Genomic DNA, 24,608 nt, shown 5'->3' on the forward strand with positions numbered 1-24,608 from the left:
ATTTTTTCTAAGGGGAGTTATTGATTATCTAAAAGCATTTGGTAGACGGACTGTTCCGTGTATTTATTATTTTTTTTTTTTGAGAGGTGGGCTGGAAGCTTCGTCGTGCAATACGCCGGATGAACGTGACTTCCGTTTGCCAGTCCAACTAATTCAAAAGGGGGGGGGGGGGCCTTCCCCTTTTTCTTTTCCCATCTTTGCATTAGGGCAAAAGGTTCGACACAAAGAGAAAACGAGGAGAACTCGCAAAGAAAAAGAAAAGGCGATGTATAGAAGGTCGGGAGTTTTATAGATACGTGGGCTAAGGCCCACTCTATAGACAAATATACTGAGGGCAAGGCTAATTAGATGAATGCCGAAAATGGACGTTCGAGGCTTCTACTTCTTGATGAATTGAGCAATATACAAAGCCATGCAAGTCTAGCCTTTCCTTGTGAAAGAGAAGAAAAAAAGAGAAACACGTTCGCGATCTTTGCTAAAGATGATGGAATTGTTTCGTTCTTTTGGGTCCAAGATTGAGGCCTTGCTGTGCGTGTTTTGATGAGAGAAAAAAAAAAGACTCTTTACTTGGTCAGCTCTGCGGGACGTTTCATCCGAAAATTCGATTACCCACGAAAGTGTTGCGACGGGCAACGATTGACGGACAATCGATTGAAGTGGATTATTAGAAATCAAAACAAAAACAAAAAAAAAAAAAAAATATTTCAAGAACCATCGGTCAGGTTTTTTTTTTTTTTTTATATCCATCGGACGCGATGGATGATGGAAGGACAAACAGAAAGGGAACGCTCGATATATATTTTTTTTTCCTTTTGCAATTCGAGAAACATGTACAGAAAGAAAGGGGGGACTCTTGTTTGTACTGCACTTTCACTCAAGGAGGCGAGTCAGTATACACAAAAGACATCGATCCGATATGGCCGTCTCCATGTCGCTCTATACCCTTCCTATTTATTTATTTTTTTTTTTTATTTCTCGGTGACACAGCGTCGATGCCATCACAAACACTTTTGACATCTCGCTGATGTACCCGCGTACACTGTTACATCGTAGAAAAAAAGATGACGACGATACGTCACGTGTGTTGACATACACACACACACACACACAGACAAAAAAAAAAACAAAGAAAAAGAATAGCATTTGAAAAATCAGAAAAGTTTCATTTCTCTTTCGATTTAATTGCTCAAGTTTCAATCGTCGATCATTACATTTTTATTTGAATCGTAATTGCAGAGCGTGACTTGTACCCGATCCATGCCCTGCCGACGTGCACACACGCGCTGGACGTCTGCCAGAAGGATCTGTCGTGCACTCGGCTCTACAACGACTTCCGCGAGCATTGCAAACTGCGTTCCGGCCTCTGCCGTGATAAGTAAAATTAAATAATAAATCATCATTCATTTCATATTATATTTCTATCGTCTCTCTCTCTCTCTCTCTCTCTCCAATATCTTCGTCACGTGTTTCTTCTTGCCAGCCTTGTCATTTTGATTTCATTAAATCATTCAATTTCAAAAGCGCTAGTTTACGATGTACCCGCCCTGAATGTATAGCCATTTATGTGTGTCTCTTTCTTTTTCTATTTTTCGCAATTGCAAAAAAAAAAAAAAAAAAAAAAAAACAAACAAAAGGGAAACGTGTTACAACGCCTGGAGGGGATTGCGGATGACTCCGCTGTTCGGCTGCTTTTGCCCAGGAAACGATCAGAAGAAATGCGAACGGATCTACTCGTTTATTTACAACAATACCTGCGTCGGTGAGTCAAAACTGCTTTTGTTTTATTTTATTTTTTGCTCCACACCTTTTTCTTTTATTATTCACGGTTGTTGTGTAGTTTTACTTTTTATAAATTATTATTATTCGATTTGAGGAGCCGTAAATGTTAGTGGCTTTTTTTTTTCTCCTCATTTCTGAGGAAAAAAAAAAGGCTCTCACGTTGCGTTTCAAAAAGAAATTCAGCTCACCTTTTTTCGTTAAGTTTTCATGGTCACGAATGATGCAACGCATTTCGCAATCACGTCGGTGTGTGTTGAATGGTTGTTCTTCTGTTTTTCTTTTTTTTTTTTTTTTTTTTTTTTTATGTACGTATTTTGAATCGGTGTCGTTGTACATAGCGTTAAAACTTGGAAGCCATCGTTGCGAGTTATCAATTCAATGTGGATTTCAACTCGAAATTCTTACGGGAAACGATTCCAACAGCACGGGGAATTTTTTTAAATTTCATTTTTCTTATTTATTTAAGTTTATTATTTTCTTTTTATTCATTTCTCTTATGTTTTTCTTAAATTTTTTTTTTCTCCCCCTCCTTTTTTCTTTATTAATTTGGTTGATCGTACGCCCACCATCCTATTTTTAAGATCCACATGTCCAAACTAAGCACGTTTCCAAGACGCCGTTTGTTTTCGTTAAACCTTTGAACGCCATCGCATTACCCGTCCTCGGCCGTCGTCGTCGCTATCTTGTTCGATATGTTCCCCATCACTTGACTCCACCCACGTCGTCTTCAACTTCGGTTGATGACGAACATAACGAGCTCGCACTTGATACGACTAACACGCTCCCTACGACTACCACCATCACTACCACCACCACTACCGCACTGCCTTATAGCGATGTAATTAGCACGAGCACCAATCCCGAGCACGAGCACATTGGCACATCACCTACGCCCGTCCGTCTTGTTGATGAACCGTCCGCATCGCCCCGTGTCGCTGTAGGCAGCTGGCAAGAGACGCTCAACCGCCAGCGGGAGACGGACGCCCGTCAAATCGAGAGCCGCCTGATGGACAGCGTTCATCATCAACATCATCACGGTGCGGCGGCCGAGGCCGGCTCGATCGACGTGGCTCGTTTCAGCCATTTTCTCGAGAGCGCCCTGACTCGCACGAGGATCGGCTATCATTCGTCTACGTCGTCCGTCTCGTCGATTCACGCGGCGTCGGCCGCTGGAAACGTGGCCGCTAATAATTCTTCGTACTACACGACGACGTCGTCCAACACGTCAGCCGTCAATGGCTCACCGTTCAACCACAGTAGGTTTGACTAACCTATCATCGTGCACCATCATCTTCATCGCTCTCTCATCTTATGACAAGATGGCCATCCATTTTCCCCTACTCTTTTTTTTTATTATTATTCCTCTAAAAAAAAAAAAAAAGAAAAGAAAAAGAGAGGCAATCTGAAAAAGCATCAATTTAAAGAACCACCTCATAAAGTCTTGTACCATCCGCTACCTCTTTTCATTCCTCTTTCTTTTTTTTATCTACTTTTCGTAGTCGTTTGGCTTTCGACATTTTATTTTTGATGTTCTTCTTTTTAAATCTACAGAGAGGATTTTTTAGTTGGGGATCTCCTTTTTTTTTTTGTTTTTTTTTGTTTTATTTTTACGTATTCGTAGGAAATCCATCTCGACATGGGACGATCTATACATTTGATTGTTGGTCTCTCTTATCAAACGTTACGTGTATCTGAGTGTGGGAGAGGCGGGGGGAGGGTACTTCTCGTTTATGGCTGACCGATTATGCTCTCTGCGTACGGCCTCTCCCATTTCCGAATCCTCTTTACTCCTCTAGCGTAACACGTAAAACGATATGTTTTTCGGATGGCCCGTAGGATTTCCTTTTGAAATCGACGTCAATTTTCCCTTTCTGACAAGACGAAATTCGACGTACAACAACCTCCCCCCCCCCCCCCCCCCCCCCCAAAAAAAAAAGAAAAAAAGAAGAAGAAGAAATGCTGCGTGCTGCAAACCATCGTGGGATCATTCGATTGCGTGCCGAGATGACAAGGACCCCCCCCCCCTTTTTTTTTTATATATATATACCGGGAGGTCGTTATCGGGGTCTGGTTATATACGACCAGGATCTGAATGATTCTTCTTCTTTTTATTTTCAAGTCGCAAAAAGAAATGGAATTGTTGTTGCATTTGTGTTTAGTCTGCCGATGGTCGATACTCTGACGACACGCTATCAAAGGCACTTTTTATATCGCAGTGCCGATTGCGATGTTGAACGATGGCAAATCGAAAGCCAAAAGAAGAAGTTGGCCAATGCCGATGGATCGTGATTTTTTTTTTGCTATACAGCGCAATTGTTCACTTACACTTTGCGTTTCTTTCGTTTACAGTCCCGCTCTTTTATTGTTGCGCATTTTCTCAAATAAAAAGTAATAATATGGCGACGCCATTTTCGAAAAGATCAGCTAATGGCCGTCTTCCGGAGCCTCACGCCTGAGAGACCCCAAGATTTTATTTTCCCGTTTCAATTTTTTTTTTTTTTTTTTTTTCTTTTTCTTTTTTCTTTCCTCTTCTTTCATTGTCGAGAATTATTGATGGCCGGATGCCATCCATCACTCCTTGCCCCAAATCCATCCGCCCCTCGTTTCTACACACACACACACACACACACACCATCATCAAAAGCTTGTTCCGGGCCTGCTGCCGTGCCCTCTCTAACATTAATTCCTTTTTCTATTTATTTATTTATTTATTTATTTTGTTGCGAATAATTTGTGTGTGTGTGTTTTTTTTTTTTTCGTTTTTGTGTCTTAGCTGGTGCGGATGAAATAGCCGACGGAGGTGCGGGCCGAGTGGTGTCCATCTATCAGAGCACGTGCCATAAAGCGCTCAGCAATTGCCAGTCGGACCTTCAATGCCGCAAGCATTTAGAGCCGTTCCTTCGCTATTGCAATGGCGCCGCAAGCGCAAGTGGCCTGGCCGCAAGCGCGGACACCTGCCATCGAGACTTGTGCATGCAGGCGCTCCAGGGATTCTACAAAGACGCGCCGCTACAATGGAGCCTAGAAGTGGCCTTCTGCGTTTGCAAGTGAGTTGTTTGTTTTTGTCTATTTTCGCTTTGCCCGTCATCCTCACGCGTGTGTGCGCGCGCTCATTTCGAGACGTGCCAATCAAACTTTTAAGATAATAATTCAGCGAACGTCTTTTGTTTGTTTGTTTGTTTTTTTTTGTTTTTTTTTACGCAAGCTCTCTCCCCCTTGCAAGTTTGAAAATCGCTTTGCTGTTTTGTTCCTTTTTTTTCAACCATCTGCGCGTTTCTCGCTCTAACGATTGGCAGCCTTCTAGTTTGCGCAGCCCGCTGAAGATGATTATGCAGTTGGAAATCATAAACGCCGACGCTCTTGCGCCATAACTTTCCGTTTGTTTTACACGAGCCGTGACTCTCGTCATTATTTTCACCTCTAGTTGTGTGTTGTGCTCGCGAGAGGATTGCTTCTGATCGTTATGATAGTTTTTCAATAGAAAGAACCACAACAAACAAAATGGACGCAGTTCTTTGAATGCCGCATTGTTGTGTTTCAATCGAAACTTTGCATACGTCTTCCCCTCCCCTTCGGCAGTATAGACCTATCGTCATCGTCATCAAACGATAGAGCATTGTTAAGATGTTGTCCATGACAGGCAAAAGCCCAAAAACCATCAAATAGCGGTTCGTTCTTGACTAGCGATATCATCGACACATTAATATTGATGAACAGAACCCTTTACGATAGAAGAATACAAAAAAAAGAAAAAAAAAAAAAAATTAGAGTCACAAAAGAATATGCCATCGGTCTCTCCATTTTGTTTTTGTTTGTCATTATCCTTCAAAGCCGGAGAGGGGGAGGGAGGGGGGCTTTACACGACAAGGACAACTATAAAACATCGATCATTCTTGGCCTTTCTCTTCACTGTCGTGATGATGTACTTTCCGAAAGCAAAATGGTCGCTGTGTGTGTGTGTGCGCGCTGTAAGGGAAAGGAGATAGGTATGAGGTTTCTGTCTGTTTGCGTGCTAGACGGCCATGTCACGGTTGCGGAGGAATCGATCCCCCTCCCGTCCGAAAATGGACACAGAAACAAGATGGGGAACGTCGATCCTATAACGCTCTGCAACATATACACCGAGGATTACATATCACAGTCAATTAGCGCCGTTCGATATATCTATAGAACAACGGTCCCCTACGCCGCCTTTCTTCGACATAGTCTACGACGCGAGATATATAGACCACCTCCTCTTCTTCTTTCTTTTTTGGCCGCTCGACATTTGATAGTGCGGGGTGGTAGGTGTTGGCAACCCCGTCCTTTCGCTTGCCGTCCTTTCTATTTGTTTTTCTTGTTTTTTTTTTTTTAAGGAAAAAGCCACGACAACAACAAGCGATCGTGTTAAAAACAGTTGGATAGCGAACTTGAGACAGAACAAATTGGATCGGTAACCAGGACTGAAAGATCTCGCGTTCAAATCGCGTCTCGGCCAATCTTTTTTTTTTTTTTTTTTCGGTTCGCAATGGATAAGAGTTTTTTTTTTTTTCGTGATCCAATCTAAAAACAAAACGAAAAATGTTGTTCTTTTTTTTTTTTTTTGTTATTTTATTTATCGTCTTTGTTTTCTTCCGAAAACGATAGGAAAACCCAAAGCAGGAACGACGAATGTCTTGTGGCGCAAGAACGCCTCCATCCCGACTGCGCTAGACGGCCGGAACGATACCATTCGCCTCCAGCCACTGGCCCTTCATCGACTGGCATGGGCAGCATGGCGTCTTCCTCTCCGGCAATGGGAAATAATGAAGCCAATAACTCACCCCACCACACGCCCGCCTGTCATCATTTGGCCGAAGAATGCAAAGCTCATCCGGATTGCAAGTAAAGATTTTCATTCTTTATATTTTGTCGTGAATTGATTTGAGAAAAAAAAAAAAAAAAAGGGCCGTTTAGAAGCGAAACAACAAAGTCCGTGACATTGTTGACTCTGTTATGCGACAGATGCGATAAAAAAAAAAAACAACAGAAATGGACGTTTGAATTTTGCCGCCTTTGCCTTCGAACGGGACACATTTGATGCACATAAAAACGATTGTGTTAAAGTAGCAAACAAGAAAAAATAAAGAAGACGGGTTGCACAGCGGGGGGGGGGGGGGGTGTTCTTGCAAGTTATTTGATCAATAATAGTAGAACGTAGCTCACTCCCGTCTTATCGTTCTATCGCCGGCCAAGTGGTTTCTTTTTTTCTTCCGAAGGGTGGGAGGGAACTTGTTTGGACATGAGAAAGAAAAAAACAAAACAAACAAAAACAAATGGGAGATATGCTTACCACTTTTTTTTTTTTTTTTAACAAAAAATTGGATCAAAATAAATTAAAGTTAATAACCACTTCATTTTTTTTTTGTTGTACGTAGGCCTCGATTGGAGTTTTACGTCCAGGCTTGCGCTGTCGACGTCGTAACCAAAGGCTGCGCCGGGCCGCCGTCTATATGCCGACGGGCCGTGTTGGACATCCTGGGCACGGATCTGCGGACGACGTGCACCTGCCGGACGGCACAGCAGATGGGCGACATGGCCGCCATGTACGATTGCACCGAATGGCAACGACTTCTCTGGCTCAATCCTTGCGTTGGTAGGTCGATATATTTTCAAAAAAAAAAAAAAAAAAAAAAAAAAAAAAAAAAAAAATTCGAAAAAGAACCTGATAGAAAAGACCATCGTTTCCTGTCCGACTCGTTGAACTTCAATCGTGTTGAGAGCATCTCATCAGTTCGATGATCCGCACATTCTTTCTTTGCCATTCATTCGTGTTTTCCCTTTGATGATTCCCCATCGCTCCCCTTAATTTTTTTTTTCTTTTCAATTTCAACATGTCTTGGTACTTACTTTCGTTAATGTGATCGAGAAGTTTGTTTTCATTTAAAAAAGAAAGGACTTTTTGATATTGTATCAGTGGAAGCGCAGAGGGACTTTCACAAAATTCAAGGGAACCTCAAGGTGGTGACGATGCCGACCCCGACGACAGCGCCAATATCCAGCAACGGCAGCAGCTTTACGGTGGGCGGCCGTCAGACGTCCAGCGCCGATGACGATCCTCGTCATCATCTTTTCACTGTCGTCGTTCCGAGGAAAACGTATCGCCCTCAAGAAACGAATGCCAGCGACGGACGCGTTTCAGTGACGTCCGACTCGACGAGTACCAGCGTCACTTGGTCCACCACATCGACGGCCACCAGATTCACAACGGCCTCCGATCCGTCCACCACCGACATGATTACGCGGCCCACCATTCCAGCCAGTAAAAACATCCTTTTTATGATGTTAATGTTTTACGTATCTTCTTTGATTTTTTTCTATTGAAGAAAATCAGAAAAAGATTAACGTTTTGCGTGACTACACGCACGACTAGACTGACATGTAAAAAAAAAAAAAAAATGTGAACGCAAACTTAATGATTTCATATTGTGCGTTGACTTTTGAATCGAACAGAATATTGCACGCTGGAACGGCCCAATAAGCGTGTCGTTCACTTTGCAGAAGGCACGAGTAAACGAGTAAGTTCTTTTCAATTTATTTTTCTTTTAAATACAATTCGCTATTCAACAGACCACAAATTCATTTCTATTTTCGATATTAAAAAATTGTGTTAAATAAAAAAAAAAAAAAATGAGGCATTTTTCATCGATTGAACAAACTTTCATTTTTTTTTCCTTTTAAAGTTGTACCACGACGACGATCCAGACTGTTCGGAATTGTGCCGATGCGGTGCCGGCCAAGTTGTGACCTGTTCGATCGCCGATTGCGCCCAACGGAAACCCTGCCAGACATCGGCCGCAGTCTACGCTCACGCTGCCACGGCTTTTCAAGCCTATAGAGGGGAATGTCTCTGTTTCTCCGGTACTTTGGTCTGCGCCCGACCTGATCCAGGTACATTTTTCACTAAAAAAAAAAAAAAAAGAAAAATGATTTATCACGATAGACCTTCAACGTTCTCTATCATTTCTCTTCGGCCTTCCGCTTTTTTGCTTGCTCTTCCTATCTTTTTTTTTTTTTTTGTATTTTTTATTCTTTGAAATCGCTTTGTACCTACGGCGAACCATAATCCATTGCGGATCGATAGACAATGTCACGCATTCGTAGTGACTCTTGAATCATTGACTTTCAATCTTTTAACGCCGGACTTTGTCGCCCGGGATAATGGTGTAGTCGGAAAGGGAGAGGGGGGGGCCGGTAGATTGTACTTGCATATAATAGACGAGTGGCACATCTCGTTCGGTCGATCACCGTTCGTGCATCATAAATGAACGTCGATCTCTAAGCACAGCTGCATCGTACATCAACGATAGCGTTGAACCTCTCCTATGCAAGTGTACAAGGGCTCGCTTTAGCTCCAAACTTTTGACGTCGAGTACAACCATCGACTTCATCCAAGATTCAGCAGTTAGATCCTTTTTCTCCCGATTGGAGCTCTGCTGTTCCGCTAATCTATGCAGTCGATTTCAATCAATTTAGACGCGCACTTTCGTATATGATATTCTTGCCTGTTGTTTTATACCACAACAGGTCAATACTCGCTACCTTTGGGCGTCTTCCTGTTTATCGGCTATTCGCAAGCCGACGAGAAGGCCATCTACCAGTTCACGCACGTCAATGTGTCGAGGTCGTTACTGACGGGACTACACAGGCACATGTACTTCACGCCACCCGAGCAGGTAAATTAAATTTCATGGGGGGGAGGGTTCGCTCTGTGTGCAAAACGAATTACGGCAGACCGTAGTTGAACGCGATCCTCATTTTGTTGTGTAGGCGGAGAACGAATGCCGCATGTCCATCCACGATCAGATGGAGGAGAACCTAATCTTTCAGATCCGCTTGCCAAGTTTGGATGATCAGAGGGTCAACAATTCCGTCACGCTCGAGATGCTCACTCACGAGAAGGTCAGTTTCGCATTTGGCGCGTGATTTCATTTGAGCAAAGTTCATCCCTTTTTTGATTTGATTTGCATTTCGTCTCAAACAGGCACAGTGCTTACCGGTGGCCAACCGATTGCGGCACATGATTAACAAGAGATCGCCCGACATCAGGGAGGACGAAGCCTTGTCTGTTATCAAAGTGGCTGATACGGCGTCCGTTCTGCCCGAACCTCGGCGATCTTCGGCCGACCGTCAGTTGCAACAATTATGGACGATTACGGCGGCACTTTGGTCGTCTTTTATCGTAACTCATCGATATTATAGATAGGAAAAAAAAAACTTTTTATGAAATTTGACCCTTTTACCATTAGGAATGAGTTTTATTTATTCAATTGACAGCATTTTTCGAGCTTTATATTTATAAATGAAAAAAAAAAAAGAAAGAAGAAGAATGAATTCGTTTTATTTACATTCTAGGATAATCTGCACTGACAGACCTCTCCCAGCAATAGACACCAATTTTGTGTGTGTGTGTGTGTGTGTGTGTGTGTGAACAGCTGTGTATTTAATTCCCTACGCCCAATGACGTTTCAATTTCGCACGCAGCATTGCACGAAAAGCGGGGGGAAAAAAAGAGACGGAAGAAAAACAAAATAACCAAATCATCCGCCATCACGTCTGTGTTACCTTCTCCTTTTAATAAGACCTCACCACACCCGAATGTGTTCCTCATTTCAAAAAGGGAAAAAAAAAACAACGGGAAACCGAATGTCTTTTTTTTTTTTATTCTGTGAGTGATTTGATATTAAAAAAAAAATGATAAAAAAAAAGGTTTTTTGAAAATGTAATTATAAAACAAAACAACAACTAAAAACAAAACCAACAAAAAGCAATGCATACAAATGTAATGAAAAAGAAAAAAAAACAAAAAACAAATAAAATTTCAAAAAGAAATGATAAAGAAATTCCAAATAACGTGGGTCGCCTGCTCTGCTGGAAACTGGCCAGCAGGATCTGATCCGGTTTTCCCACAGTTCTGACGAGCGTTATATAAATACATATATATATGCCCCGTGCTTTGGGAAGAGGAAAGAAACGTTGCTATTGTTCTGCAAAAGGGGGACACTGTGTGCCTTTTTTTTTTTTTTTTTTTCTTTTTTGGTCTGTTATATTTCTTACCACAATTTGTTCGTGTTTCTCTTTGCATCCTCTATTGTTACGTATGTGACTGGTTGAACTGTTCAGGCTAGAAGTTTTGTTCTGAAAAAGGCATTGGCCATAGTGGAACAGCATGCCGTTTGCAATACGGCAAAACATGGCCGAAAATGGTACGTGCTACGTTTGAGTGATTGGTTTTTTTTTAATGTATATATTTACGTAAATTGTCTACAGTTTGTTACTATTAAAAAACATTTGAAAAAAGAAATTTTTTTTTTTTTGGAGAATACAATTCAACATTTTGCACCGGTTATCTCAATATTCTCATCGTTATTCAATTATCGTTATGACGCAATCAACTGACTCGAAAAAGTTCGTGAAAGGCGTTGATGTGCGAAGCGCCTTTTATGTTTAAAGGACAATTATGGGTGAACCATCTTCTCTCTGCCACTCCTGGAAAGGAGAAGCTAAAACAGCCACATGGTTTCACGGTAGTGCTTGAACCCTGGGTTAACTGTGGAGCCATTTATTGACATCCGACTTGGAACGAGATTAGATAAAAAGCCACGAAAATAAACAACAAATAGAGAGACTGAAAGCTGCAATTTTGAGGGGCGAGGGCAAAAACAGGCCTCCGGTAATATTCCATATACGTTGAAGAAGAAAAAAAAACTAATAGGCTAAGCTCACTCACGTACCAAATAAGGTGTGTATCGAACTTTAGATGAGAAGATGAAATCACGTTTTGCGGGTTTGGGGTTATTTGAACGGCGTGAGCAAGTTGAAAGGCGAGGACAAACTTTCCTGTCAGTATTTTCTGCTGATGCGCGCCAACTTTGTTGTTGATTTATTATTATATTACTGGCATAGCAACGTCGCATAGCCTAACCAATAGAAAAAAAAAAAAAAAAAAAAATTGGCGCCATTCGTCAGATGGCGTTGAAGCTTTTTAGCTGATATGGCAACAACCATCAACTTATTTTATCTATTTTATATCAATGAAATATGAAAGAAAAAATACATTAGTAGAGGAAACTAGTTGGCTCCCAAATTATTCTAATTTTTTTAGTTGTTAAAAATCCGGTTAAGAGGTCAAATGAAATTCTTTCAGGTTTTTCGATTCTCATTCGACATTGCCAAGTCGCCTTAGTAGGTAGGAATCGACTCCATAAAGTCCGTTGGTATTGTAATTTTTGAAGTTGCTGCGCAAGTCTCCAACGGAAAAAAAGGAAATCTCCCACGAAACACTTGTCAGTCGACCGTTCGTTGCCAATTTCTGTCATCATTTTCCGACTTGTCGCTAAATCTAGTCACCCATATCATTCTTAGGAGTTAGACAGACGATTGAAATATCTTTGAAACGTCAAAGAAATACCACTCCCATTTTTGGTTGTGAGTTATGTGCGTGTGTATACGGGAGTTTTTTGTGTTACGTGTAGCACCTTACACTCTGTTGACAAGCCCTGTTGGTCTATACACCTCTTGGGTTTTGGCCTAGCTCTCAGTTGAGTCTTTCATTTCTCATTGTGTTTACGTGTCTTATTCACGGTTCGCGCCAGCCCAGGATGGACAAACTTTTCAGTGATTGTCAACACAAAATCATTACCTGACTTCCCTGCCTTTTGTGTTTTTAACATCTTAACTTTTGAACTGACAACTTAAATTTTTTATTTGTGTGAAATGAATACCGTACTTGAAAAAGAAGATATTTTAGTGCATGCTGCAGAGTTCATCAAAGGTAAGTTGGTTGGTTTTTTTTTTACTAAATTCCATAGTTAACTTATAGTACAATGAAATTATTGTCTTTCCAGATCAACTCTACTTTGCCACTTTAAAGGTTTCTATCAGACCCAAATCCACACCAGACACCCACTATTTCTGCATAGATGATCAGCTCGTGTACAGAAACTTTTATTCAGACTTTGGGCCGCTTAACTTGGCTATGCTCTACCGGTACTGCCACAAACTCAATCGCAAGTTGAAGGTAAATATCTGTTCATTTTTGTTTAATTCTTTAACTCGGTGTATGATTTAATTCAAACCTCACATTGTGTTCCTTAATTTTAATTGTATGCCCAACTTATTCTTGAGGGAAGAATTTGATTAGGAATCGTCTTCATGATTCAGCTATCGTTGCCGTAACATGCATCTTCACCTGCGTGTCTTCGTCGAATCCCTCAAGGGCTCCATTTAAATACCGTTTGGTTGCGCACGTCAATTGGACGTGATTTTTCGATTAGATTTTATGCCTGTGGCTCAGAGAGTCAAGGGCAAACGGAGGTGAAAACATCCGCGTCTGAAGTTACAATAACAAAGCAGCTATTACAAAGTACTGGCACCAGCTGCCAACCAGAGGTTGGCTGAGACCTGGCAAACCATTCAAGGTTTTCTTTATCACGCCTGCTGGCATTTTGCAGATTGCTAGCACGCATCTTCTTTTTTAGCAAGTCGCCAAAAGAGAAAAAACTCAAATTTTACCGGATGGCTTTTTGCACTATTCCCTCCTGATGTTTCCTTTTTTTTTTTGTTGTTTTTTTGTTCTCTTTTCGGCTTTCCCCATTCTAAAAAGTGCGCCGTTTCGTTTGCCTCGTGTACCGAACGGCCCTGGAGCGTTGGCGAATGAATGAACGGGAAGTCCTATTTAGTTGGCGGCGATAGCCGCACCTCCCATTTCACCTCTGCGCAATTATTTACGGTGGGAGAGACTGTGAGTTGACTACCATGAAAAGCAATAAAAAAAAAACACCGATTAAATAGAAAAGGAAAGGATAGGCAATAAAAGTTCCATGTCTATTTTCTCCTTCCTGTTGAAAATAGCCTCGTTATCCAATCACTCTCGTTGCCTCTAACACAAGACTGATGTTTTTTTCTTTTTGACATTTCGAATTTCAGGCACCCAATCTGGCCAAGAAGTGCATTGTCCATTACACAACTGAAGACCAACATAAGAGGGCCAATGCTGCCATGTTAATAGGCTCCTACGCTGTAAGTTGGGCTGATCTCCAAAATACTCCACCTGAATTTTGTTTTCCTTCCATTTTCCCCCATCTCTTCCTTTTTCGTTCTGCCGCATCAGCGCTCCTTAAAGTAAATGTTGTTTGCCGTGGTGCTATGCTTTCTCCCGTTTTTCGTCCGCACATTGAATGAACAATGTTTTGAGCCCTTCGGCCAAACGAGACATGCACGCTTAATTTGGAGTGCCCTTTGCCGTCCTTCTTCGTCTCCTCCTTAATCTGTTCTTCCCCCTCTTTCGGTTTCTTTCTGAATCCTAATTTTCAATCTAACATGTCAATTTTTATTGTTTTTTTCTTTTTTATTTGTAGGTGATTTATTTAAACAAGAGCCCGGAAGAAGCTTTCCGGTTATTGACGAGTGGAAACAGCCCACCCTTTTTACCGTTTAGGTATGCATTTTTCATCAATGACATTCATGTCGATCGTAAATTAATCAAATTTATTTTACATCAGAGATGCTTCGTACGGCTGGGCCGAATACAGCATTTCTATTTTGGATTGTTTGCACGCCATCGAGAAGGCCATCAAATTCAATTTCTTTGATTTCAATGACTTTGACGTCGAAGAATATGAACATTACGAGGTGACACTAATGAAGAACCGCCTGCCCTTTTTTATGATACAAGCTTCATTCTGTTTTTTCTTTCCCAGCGAGTGGAAAATGGCGACTTTAATTGGATTATTCCTGGCAAGTTTATTGCATTTTGTGGCCCGCATTCCACTAAGAATGAGGAAGAAGGTGTGTTGGACAAGTCTGCGTGATAAGCCAAGAACACAAGTTGCTTTAACAACGTTGTTCTATTTTTTTTTTCTTCGCGCCAGGCCAACACACCCCCGAATCCTATTTCAACTACTTTCGCGAGTACAACGTAACGACCATTGTTCGGCTGAATAAGCGCATCTACGATGCAGCCCGTTTTACTCGAGGGGGATTCCAACACCGAGACCTGTTCTTTACCGATGGCAGCACGCCCAGCGACCTCATCATGGAGCGCTTCTTGAACATTTGCGAAGCGACTAGCGGCGCCGTGGCAGTTCATTGTAAAGGTACGAACCAATTTCCGTCTACTGCGTCTCTAGTACGCCGACTAACCCTGTTCACTCGTTCTACTTGTAGCTGGACTGGGGCGGACGGGTACGCTTATCGCCTGCTACATGATGAAGCATTACCGCATGACTGCCCACGAGACCATTGCTTGGCTGAGGATCTGCCGGCCTGGCTGCGTCATTGGTCACCAGCAAACTTGGGTGGAAAGGTACTTTGGATTTTGGTAACACTTTGAGATTGCATTTTGGAATAACGAGCTCTTTTAATTCTTTACAGCAAACAATTACAGATGTGGCTACAGAAAGATGAATACGACAACGCTCACAATGGGCAGTCTTTAGGGATAGTTTGTGCTTATCCTGTCCATAGTTTTAAACAGCGTAAGCTGTTCGAGTCCACTGCCAATTCGAATGCCAACCACAATAGCCGCCATGCCGGTAAAACAGCTGTTTACCTATCGGAGATATGTGTCACGGGCAGCAGCTTGAGCACGGCCAAATGTCCAAAATTAGCAGACAATGGCAATCGAATCAACGACGATTCTGGTGCTTCGTTGCAAGAGACCACCTGTCGATCCTTGATTTGCATCAACAACACGACAGAGAAAGAAGCCGACAGTGGTAGCGTCCGCAGCATCCTCAACATTTTGGACAGTTTTAAATTGGAAGACATGAAAGAGGACAAGACTTCGGCGTCCAATTCTGCAGGCAATAAATCGGTGCTCACGGTTGCAGAGAGTACGTTGTTGGCTGTTCCGGTTGATCCGAACGCCAACGCCACCGTCAAGCAAGAGCCGCTCAAGGAGAAAAAGGGCAGCGTGTTCAACGAAGAATGTCTCGTTAACGGCATGTCGCAGGGTGACCGCCTTCAGCAGATCAAATCACTCCGACGACACGCAAGAGCAACGACAACCGGAGCTCTAAAGTAAACAATTGTCATGGCGTTGAATTAATTTGGTGTTCTATTAAAAACGATGTTTTTTTTTTTTGTTTCAACGCAGGAACTGTGATGATATCGTCCTGCATAGAAGCAACAAGGCAGTCGTCAAGAGCTCTGATTTGAGGTGAATTTTTGAAATTGTATGTGACGTATACCATTTTTCTTTTAAAATGGGAAATGTATTTCGTAGGCCAACTGACGAGGCTACCCGTATCCGTAGCCGAACGTCTCAGCGTTTGCAGACGATTGGCCAGGGAGGCATTCTTCTGCCATCTCCGCTCAAATCGAACCGAGTGAGTTCGGCTCTGACTGTCGGTGCATCTCTTCTCAATTCGTCACAAGGCAGCAACAGCAGCGGTGGTAGTGGAAGATCACCCAAAACCATCGACGATGACGGTAAAGTGAGTGGCGAAGGTACTCCAGCGGGATACAAACGCGTTACGAGGTCTACCACTACGACAAAAAGGTGAACAGACATTTTTTAAAAATAGTAATTCAGATCAGCTTTTATTTATTTGTTTTGCTCAACACAACCACCGGCATCGCCTTTATTCGCAAAGCTTTTGGGTTGGTTGTTCGTGAATTAACCGATAGTGCTTAACAACGTGTCAATTAATATTGGGGTCGATGCACCTGCCCAGTTTTCCGTGTGTATAACAGAACCCGTTCCTCTTTCTACTGAGAATTAAGCTTTGTTCGATCACGATTGATGACAATTATGGTGGGGGGGGGGGGTAGTTGTTGAGGCCTTTGAAGAGGGAGGATTCAGATTGACATCGTCGGGTTGCTTGAGATTCGATTCGTTGTTTCATTGACAAACTTTTTTTTTCTTTTCTTTTTATTTTGTATTTTGTTTTTTTTTCGCCAGACATGCTTGGCTGCTGAGCTCGGGTTGTGGTGTCTATCATGGCCATGCAGGCTCCTCATCTTCTCGTCTTTTGCGATTGTCGCTAGGTGCGAGTAAGCGGGCGGCGGCAACGTCGTCGGGGGGAATGCTGGGGCGTAATGGCCACCACATGGTCACGTCCCCACATTCCACTTCAGTGGAAGTTCCTCCACCCTCCTCTTCCATCTCCTCTTCCCCAACTGCTACCGGCTTCTGTGACTTGAAGACCAAGAGGAAAATCAGAGAGAAAACTTTAAAAACGAACCGTTTGTCAAGCCCATCTTCTGGCCCGTGTCCTGTCATGCCACGCGATCCCATGACGGACGGCCCGGTCGGTAAGACGTCGCGTACGATCGCGTCTCGCCGGCCGTTGACACGTTCCGTCCTACGCGCATCTCTGTCGCCATTGGGCTCTGGCCCGATAACTCCGTCCGGCAGCAGCGCCAGTAAAAAAGTATTGGCTCATCACAGCTCGCCGTCAGTGAAAGCGTCGGGTGTTGCTCATCCGCGTCGCCTTCTGGCAACTCACGCCCCTCTGCCAAAATAATACCAAGGAATGTGAATCCATTTCTCTCACACCCGCGTAAAACAATCGTTACATACCCCGATTTTCGTCTCTCGTAAAGACGTACGCGCACTTGACGTCGCTACTGACCATTTACAATCTCATCTTTACAATCAGAATTTTATTAGATTTTTTTTTTTCAAATTTGGAAAATAGTAATTATAATAATGTGTTTTCTTTATGTTCCTAAGATTCGATTCAAAATTCGATTTCGGTTATCGGTTTTTTTGAACGGTTAGTCCCGAAGGAAGGACGTATTTCACACAAATGGTCGATACTTCGTGTTGTTTTTTTTACTCCCGACCCTGTATCGAAATCTTTACTGTCCAATTTCGTTTGAGTTCATACGATATTGTTACACACTGACAAAGCTACTCGTCCGACTACCCAATTAGGATTTTGTTTGGTTGCTGCTGCTAAATTAACGAAATTAGAATTTAAATACTTGTCTTCTTGACTTGGCTTTTTCAATGGGTTTTGGTTGCAATATTATTTGATTTTCGATGGTTTGTGTCCTTTACAATATTCTGCCTATTCCCTTCACGTTTTGAATGCAAAGCCGCAATCTGCTTTTAACCTACTCACTTTAGTCGCACCTGCTATTCTCCTCCTTACAAACATATTCTTGGTTTTTATCCTATTTTTTTTTTATCATCGTTTCTTCTGTTTGATATTTTTTAGCATAAAGACTTCGCTGCGGACCGTAAATCGACGCTAGTGAACGGATCATGTATTTTCATTTTTTTTTTTTTTACACTATCCCCGAGCGAACGCTCATCTCATCCTGTCAGACTATGTCCTTGCTAACTGCTTTGGGTATTAGCATTTTATGTACTTTTTTTTTATTATTTCTTATTTTAAGATGTGGTGACCCGGTAGTAATTTTGACAGCCTTTTGTTTCAGGCCTTTTTTTTTTTCTTTTTCGTCTATATTTCTATTTTAGTATTTTGCACCAAATGCCACTTCTGATTTTTTTCTACTGCCTTCTGTTTTTTTTTCCTCTGATCTTTTACGTGTGCCATTGTATGATTTTATTTCCTTTATTTTTTTGCTGACAAACAAAATAATACGCTGCCATTTAACGCACGCTTTTCCCTTTTAATCTTAAACACAAACAAACATTGGCGAGTGTATGCTTCGCGGAGTATTTCATTTGCATTATAGAAATGGTACTTAAAAGGTGAAACCGATTTCCAACTCTATTCCATCCCCCTCCCCTTTGTGACAATGGGACAGTATGGCGCAATACGAGAAGAAAATTCTGGCCGTGCAAGACACTAAAATTGCAAGATCATGCAAAGGAAGTAGACCTCGCCTTTTGGGAGTGCCGAACGATTTTCTTTCGGGTTTCATGTTCCTCATTAACACAATATGTCGTTAAAGAAACCAGCAAACGAAAAAAAAAGTAAAATATATCTTTATTACTAATTGGACGATCTTGTAGTCGTTTTTATTTATTTACTAATTCGTTCATCTTCTTGTGATGAAACAGTCTGGAAATCCAAGAATGTTCACCTTGTGTCTTAATTTCAAAATAACAATACTGGAAAAGCGAAGGAAATTGTGGCAAACATTTACAGGGAAATCCCAAATTAACTGACGTGCTTGTTGTGAATTTAGTTTCCCGATAGGGATTAGGCCTAAATGAGGGGGACCATAATTAGTATTGTTGCTACCACTAGATGGTGGTTAGTGGTGTCGGAGATTTGGGACCGTTTTTGGGTGAAGTTCACTAATATTTAAACGTTTAGTATGGCAATCCGTTTTACCCAAAATAAAAATAAAAAATATTGGCCTTTTTTTCTGTTTTACTGCTACCGCCATCTACCGGCAATATTTCTAGCTAATTCTCTACATACACTGACCGAAAAACATTTTAAGCCCGAATAAATAAGCCCGAATAAATAAGCCCGACTTTTTTCGGTCGGGGCTAAAAAAATTTTCTGAAAAAATTGACACTCATCGGAATTGGTTGAATATCACAGGGTATACTCAAAATTGAATGCTGATTCCGGGAAAATTGCTATTTTTTTCATTAGGTTAATCGTTTTTTAAACACACTAAATATTTGGCACAATGCTAACGCGATGCAGCAGAAATATTCGTTAAAAATGGGATTGCCATATTGCCATATTTTTCATGATTTCTTATCATACGTCTGTGAACCGAAGGGCCGAAGGACGTTCATTCCGAAATATGGGCATATGGCAGGTGTGGATCGGTTAACTAATTATGGTTGGATCTACCTTCGGTTAACAAAAAGAGAACAGCTGACTATCTGTCGGACATCCCGGTGTGACAAGTTCGTGGCAGAAGCATCCTAAAAAGTCAGCGTAATATAGTACTGTTTCATCCATTATTTTAGATGACATCCTTTAAATCACATCAGTTAAAATTCCAAGCCTTTTAATAGATTCATCCAACTATCAGCAAGAGTCAGCTTCGGGATTGTGAGCCCTGAGCAAATACAACGACGAGCCATATTCAAATTGTAGCACAAAATTCGTACAGCCGTGATTATTCGCAAACACCTATCCAGTAGGAAATGTTTGACAGGCAAATGGTACACAAAAGTTCCATAAGTATCAATTTAATGAACAGATTTTTTTCATCAAGGCTTTGAGACAACTGCCATGTAGCTTCTCATTGCCGGATGGAACAAGGATCTCCATCGTCATCAGAGATGTTACACATGGTAATGCATTTCTACAGATCTATATAATCTAATTTGTTTCATTTTGGTCTACATTTTTTCTGTCCAGGGTCACGAGGTAAGTGTTTTCGTGTATTCGTAGTGTGATTACTTTAATGTGGTTATACCCCTAGTGTCATGAAACTGGCCACACCTCGAAAGGCTGTCGAATCTTTTCAGTGAATTGATGGAAGATGGAAAGCCGCATGAGCAATACATTCCGGAAGCTGTGATATGCGATGAAAAGGAACTGTTTAAGGGCATCGTCTGTGGGAACGCTTTAACAATTTTGATAAAGTTGTCCTTCAGGTAGGCCATTTCTCGAAATTGTATTTTATGATTTAAAAATAACTATTGGGTTTGCTTTAGATTACAGGAAAAGATGTACCTCAATACATAACATCATTCAAAGAAGCCGGCCTGCGCCAACTACTACTTCAAAACATTAAAAATTCTGGCTACAGAAACCCAACACCTGTTCAGAAAGCTTCATTTGCAGGTATTCTTGCCATAAGAGATTAAATTTCTTGTGCTGTCACGGGCTCCGGCAAAAGGTAATCCAATTAATTAACGCTGTGTAATTTTGAAACCTTGATGCCCTCGTACTGACTTGATTCAAATGGGTCGGTATGAACTGGGTAAGTTGAAGTAAAAGTAATTTTGAGTGTGCACGCCAGTAATTGCGCCTACTGAAAGCTTCAATTGCATCTAAGATACTCTACAAACCCTGATATTCGCTGATTAAGTCATCTAAAATTTTACATTTTTTCATGCAGGCGGCACACTTGGTACCGGTTTTGAACATATTGTTAGAACAAGGTGTTGCTGGTGCGTCTCATGCCATGGGGCAAAAGCCAGAAGTTGTAATTGTCGCACCCACTCGTGAATTGGACTTTCAATGTAAATTCTCCTATAGTTCGGCTTTAAAGTCTGTGATGATATATGGAGGAACTGTCACGAGCCATCAGCGGTCAAATCTTCAAGCTGTGTGCAATATTCTTGTCGCGACCACGAGTCGATTCAAGGATTTTCTCGACCGTGGAGTATTTGACTTCTCGGGGCTCAGGTTTTAAATTTTGGACGAAGCTGATCGAATGCTTGATATGGGTTTCGGCCTTAATGTTGAAAAAATTGCCAACCATCCAACGATGCATCCAAAAGTATGTTCTAGATGGCCTTTGAGTATGAGATGCGACTGATGTAATACTATTTGCTTCTCTGTAGGGAATCCGTCGTGTTTGTACGTTTTCGGCTACATTCCCAGATGAAGTTCAAGCGCTGGCTGCGACGTACATGGAAGACTACATATTCGTCACAACAGGCATTGTCGGTGGCACCAATTCGGATGTTGAACAGCTGTTTTTTCAGTGCCCGAAAAGAGATAAGAGAGCTAAACTGATCGAAGTTTTACAAGATCTCGGTGATGCCAAGACCATCTTTTTTGTCGACAGCAAAAAGACCGCGGATTTCGTCACTGCATTATTGTGCAATAACAACTTACAAGTAAAAATCAAAACTGTTGGAATTGGGAAAAGTGTCTTAACTTTAAATGTTCTAGCCTACCAGCATCCATGCCGATCATCTTCAGAGTCAGCGTGAGCAAGCGCTTCGTGACGTCAAAAATGGTATTAGGAATATTCCCGTGGCCACTAATGTTGCTGCCCGTGCTTTAGGTAATACTTTATGGGTTGTTCGTTCGTTTTTTGCGTATTTGATGTTTGTATTGTTTTCCTAGATATTGCCGAGGTCAACTATGTCTTAAATTATGACTTGCCAACTGATATTGAAGAGTATGTTCATCGTGTTGGTCGAACGGGCCGCGTGGGAAATGTTGGGAAATCAATAAGGTTCTTTGACGAAGAAAGAGATGGCCCTAACGCTGGAAAGTTTGTGTCTTTGTTAATTAAGGTAAGAACCTACTCCACTTTGACATCTTATGATATTTCTTTACACTTGTGTTCGTAATTAATAATCCTACGTATTTTTTTTTTAGCCAAACGCCAATGCACCGCTATTCATGCAAGCGATGGTCTCAGGCGTGACTGGAATGGGTTACAACTTTAGCGCCCCCTCGACTCAAGGGGGTTTTGCTAGTCGAAATATTCGCCGAGTAAGTTAAGACCTAGGTAGTTATTACTTGTAGATGTAATTTATCTATTCGCAGTTCGAAACCTGGATTTGCTGCCTTGCCCATTGAAGTTGAAGAGAGTTGGGTTTAACTCAATGTCGTTCACTTGGTTGGCTTATTTTGGAGTAATCGAAAACTAAAATTCGTATCCAAGAACATATTGAAACTTGCGAACTTGCAATGTCTGTTTGAAAATTTGATTACGTGTTTATTTTGCTAACCCATATACCTGAATACAGAACAAATTCGTTTTGTGTAAGGAAACAGTTGATGGTAATATTTGGTATTATATTTCTCCACTTTTGGTGCGTTTTTTTAAATTTATCAAATAACTACGTAGCTATCAAAATCTCAAGCAATGTATGCAAGGACAGTTATGGCATACCGGTAGCATGCTGTCCTATAGTGCGTAAGGTCTGTGGTTCGAATCCCAGAATGGTTAATATTGCTTAGCGCAGTCGTCGCAGAAAAAATCTGGAAAGCTGGCGTGGGCGTCCAAAAAAAATCTGGGACGCTACCGATCGTCGAGACGAAAGAATTTTTCCTTTTTTTGCCATTTTTCGTTATTTCGACAAATAAACGTTTCTTGTGAAGAAAAAAAGGCGCCCGGCGAACCTGAGCATTGAACCCTAGACCTTCGGCTTCTGAAGCCGATGCTCTACCATTTAGCTATTTCACATATTTTAATACTACTATTACTAATAGTGAATTTTGTAATAAGGTTTGGACTTGGAAAAAAAAAGCAAGCCTCGTTTTTGTTTCCTGACCATTCACTGGCTCAAAACATCGAAGCCAAGACCCAGGCCACTTGCCTTTCCGAATACCAATACCTAAGATAGCCGATTACCCATTTTTTTCTCTGACGGAGGTGTTTCTATCACACCATCAGTTGTACATCGAAAACCATAATTTTTCTCCCAGGTGTTCTTTGACAGAATCGGCTTCGTTTTTTTTTCCTTTTTCGTTTTTCCGACCTGCAAGTTGCCTGTGATGGCAACGACGCATATAGCGTCGAAATAAATAATTGCCGTAGTACAAAATAGAGTTCAGACAACGTTGTGTATTTGTGAAACACAGAAAAAGAAAACAGGAATTTTTGAATTTTTTACAAAAAGAACAAAACAAATATGGAAAAATCCACCATTTTTATCTAAATCGAAAAGCGTGCATCAACACACACAGCCCCGTTGCACGACAACAGAACTCTAAAACTTGTTTTTTTTTTTGTTTTTTTCTTTGTTTTTTTTTTTTTTTCTTTTCCCCATAGAAAATGAAAGAAAAATGAGAAATACTCCTTACCGCTGCTGATGTTGCTGGAAGGGAATTAATGGTTGACTGTCGTCAGCCACTGGATGGAGAAGATTCGTAGCTGATGTCACTGCTCTTCCGACGACGATCTTTGACGCTTTGATCCAGCTGGAGGACGTGAAGTTAATTTATAAGGAAAACGTGAAATTGGAATAAGGATTGGAGTGAATTTAGGAATATGTGGATGGACCCCTTGCATTTTATGCTAATGGCATACAATTATCGGAAGTGCTCATCAATTGGCTATGAACGTGTAAAGGGTCAGCAGCAAACACCAAACTGCAATCAGAATCTCTTCATTGGTAGAACACAGGTAGAATATTATCCTAGCTGGTAAAAGTCTTGCTGGTAATCTCTTACTAGAGATACCACAATTTGTACTATTAACTTTCTGATAAAAGTTCTGCTTTGTTATCTGCAAGGAATGTGGTCTTGATCACAATAGCATGCTTAATGCTGTCAAACTTAAGCTGATATGAAAAGCCGGTGCAATACCTTCTAAGGCAAAGAAGCCAGGATGCATGCTGTATCACCAGGAGAAGCCTTTATGTAAAAAACTGCTTGACCTGCAATTGACGGAAGAAGAACAAAAGTTAATGCACAAATAACTTGTTAAATTAACAGTAAAGTTTTTTTTTTTATTTTCACTTGAAAACTATAATATTTTCCCCATGCTATGATAGGCTACAGCTCTTCAGAATATGAACAGAAGAACGCTCATTCTATATTCATTGTGAATCTCCCTGCAAATCAGTCCAGAATGGTATGACCTGAAATGAAATTTTTCGAGTGGTTGTTTACAAATTCAACAAAGAAAACAGGTATGTATGAAATATTCATTGTTTGGAAAAACCCAAAATTATCACATGATGGGAATATTGGTAATGCATATAGCACCTTTAGCGTAGTAAGCTCAGCTATTATCAAAATTGCACCAGGCTGCTCCTCCATAAAGTATCAGTTCATTTTATCAAACACTGTGTCAGAAATGAGCGAAGTCATAGCAACAGACATCTACTACTACAAAGAAAATGGGAATCATTTAAATCCAGTTCATTTTGTAGTTTAATGTACCCAAACGAGAAGCCGTTTATCAGGGCTGGAATTAACCCATAACTCATAACTTAAACCGAGTACACAATACAACAGTATTTTAAAACTTCATTTAAACTTAACAAGGAAAACAGATGTGTA

General features: G+C 41.2%; 3 protein-coding genes across 9 annotated transcripts in view; all 3 read left to right on the forward strand.

The window, feature by feature from the left end:
- The window catches only part of LOC130702135 (uncharacterized), a 37,324-nt gene extending 26,235 nt beyond the window's left edge, over positions 1–11,089 (forward strand). For 3 of the 6 annotated variants that reach the window (XM_059495670.1, XM_059495668.1, XM_059495669.1), the window contains exons 5-16: positions 1,237–1,375; positions 1,635–1,759; positions 2,361–3,035; positions 4,553–4,826; positions 6,406–6,642; positions 7,176–7,393; positions 7,715–8,059; positions 8,251–8,315; positions 8,481–8,688; positions 9,325–9,473; positions 9,568–9,699; positions 9,782–11,079. In XM_059495670.1, coding sequence (XP_059351653.1) covers positions 1,237–1,375; positions 1,635–1,759; positions 2,361–3,035; positions 4,553–4,826; positions 6,406–6,642; positions 7,176–7,393; positions 7,715–8,059; positions 8,251–8,315; positions 8,481–8,688; positions 9,325–9,473; positions 9,568–9,699; positions 9,782–10,003 — 2,789 coding nt within the window. In that variant the 3' untranslated portion in view covers positions 10,004–11,079. Of the gene's footprint in view, positions 1–1,236; positions 1,376–1,634; positions 1,760–2,360; positions 3,036–4,552; positions 4,827–6,405; positions 6,643–7,175; positions 7,394–7,714; positions 8,060–8,250; positions 8,316–8,480; positions 8,689–9,324; positions 9,474–9,567; positions 9,700–9,781 lie in introns of all 6 variants that reach the window. The other 3 variants (XM_057523796.2, XM_057523797.2, XM_059495671.1) reach the window with 3 other exon arrangements.
- A 987-nt stretch (positions 11,090–12,076) lies between these two features.
- LOC130702036 (uncharacterized) lies at positions 12,077–17,897 on the forward strand. Of its 2 annotated transcripts, XM_057523703.2 has the most exons (12): positions 12,077–12,571; positions 12,645–12,817; positions 13,726–13,818; positions 14,157–14,236; positions 14,301–14,430; positions 14,499–14,586; positions 14,670–14,894; positions 14,965–15,103; positions 15,172–15,819; positions 15,896–15,958; positions 16,025–16,300; positions 16,703–17,897. In XM_057523703.2, the coding sequence occupies exons 1-12, from the start codon at positions 12,514–12,516 to the stop codon at positions 17,265–17,267; spliced, it is 2,538 nt and encodes an 845-aa protein (XP_057379686.1). In that variant the 5' UTR covers positions 12,077–12,513; the 3' UTR covers positions 17,268–17,897. The 2 variants fall into 2 exon arrangements, with proteins under 2 accessions (XP_057379686.1, XP_057379687.1); XM_057523704.1 differs by lacking the exons at positions 12,077–12,571; positions 12,645–12,817 and adding an exon at positions 13,442–13,540.
- A 2,219-nt stretch (positions 17,898–20,116) lies between these two features.
- Positions 20,117–22,318, forward strand: LOC130702050 (ATP-dependent RNA helicase vasa-like). The gene is made up of 8 exons (XM_057523721.2): positions 20,117–20,287; positions 20,348–20,477; positions 20,755–21,138; positions 21,203–21,481; positions 21,537–21,651; positions 21,714–21,886; positions 21,972–22,088; positions 22,143–22,318. The coding sequence occupies exons 3-8, from the start codon at positions 21,073–21,075 to the stop codon at positions 22,173–22,175; spliced, it is 783 nt and encodes a 260-aa protein (XP_057379704.1). The 5' UTR covers positions 20,117–20,287; positions 20,348–20,477; positions 20,755–21,072; the 3' UTR covers positions 22,176–22,318.
- Positions 22,319–24,608: the final 2,290 nt, after the last annotated feature.

The sequence above is a fragment of the Daphnia carinata genome, chromosome 6, assembly GCF_022539665.2.
Source record: "Daphnia carinata strain CSIRO-1 chromosome 6, CSIRO_AGI_Dcar_HiC_V3, whole genome shotgun sequence".
NCBI classification, from domain to species: Eukaryota; Metazoa; Arthropoda; class Branchiopoda; order Diplostraca; family Daphniidae; genus Daphnia; species Daphnia carinata.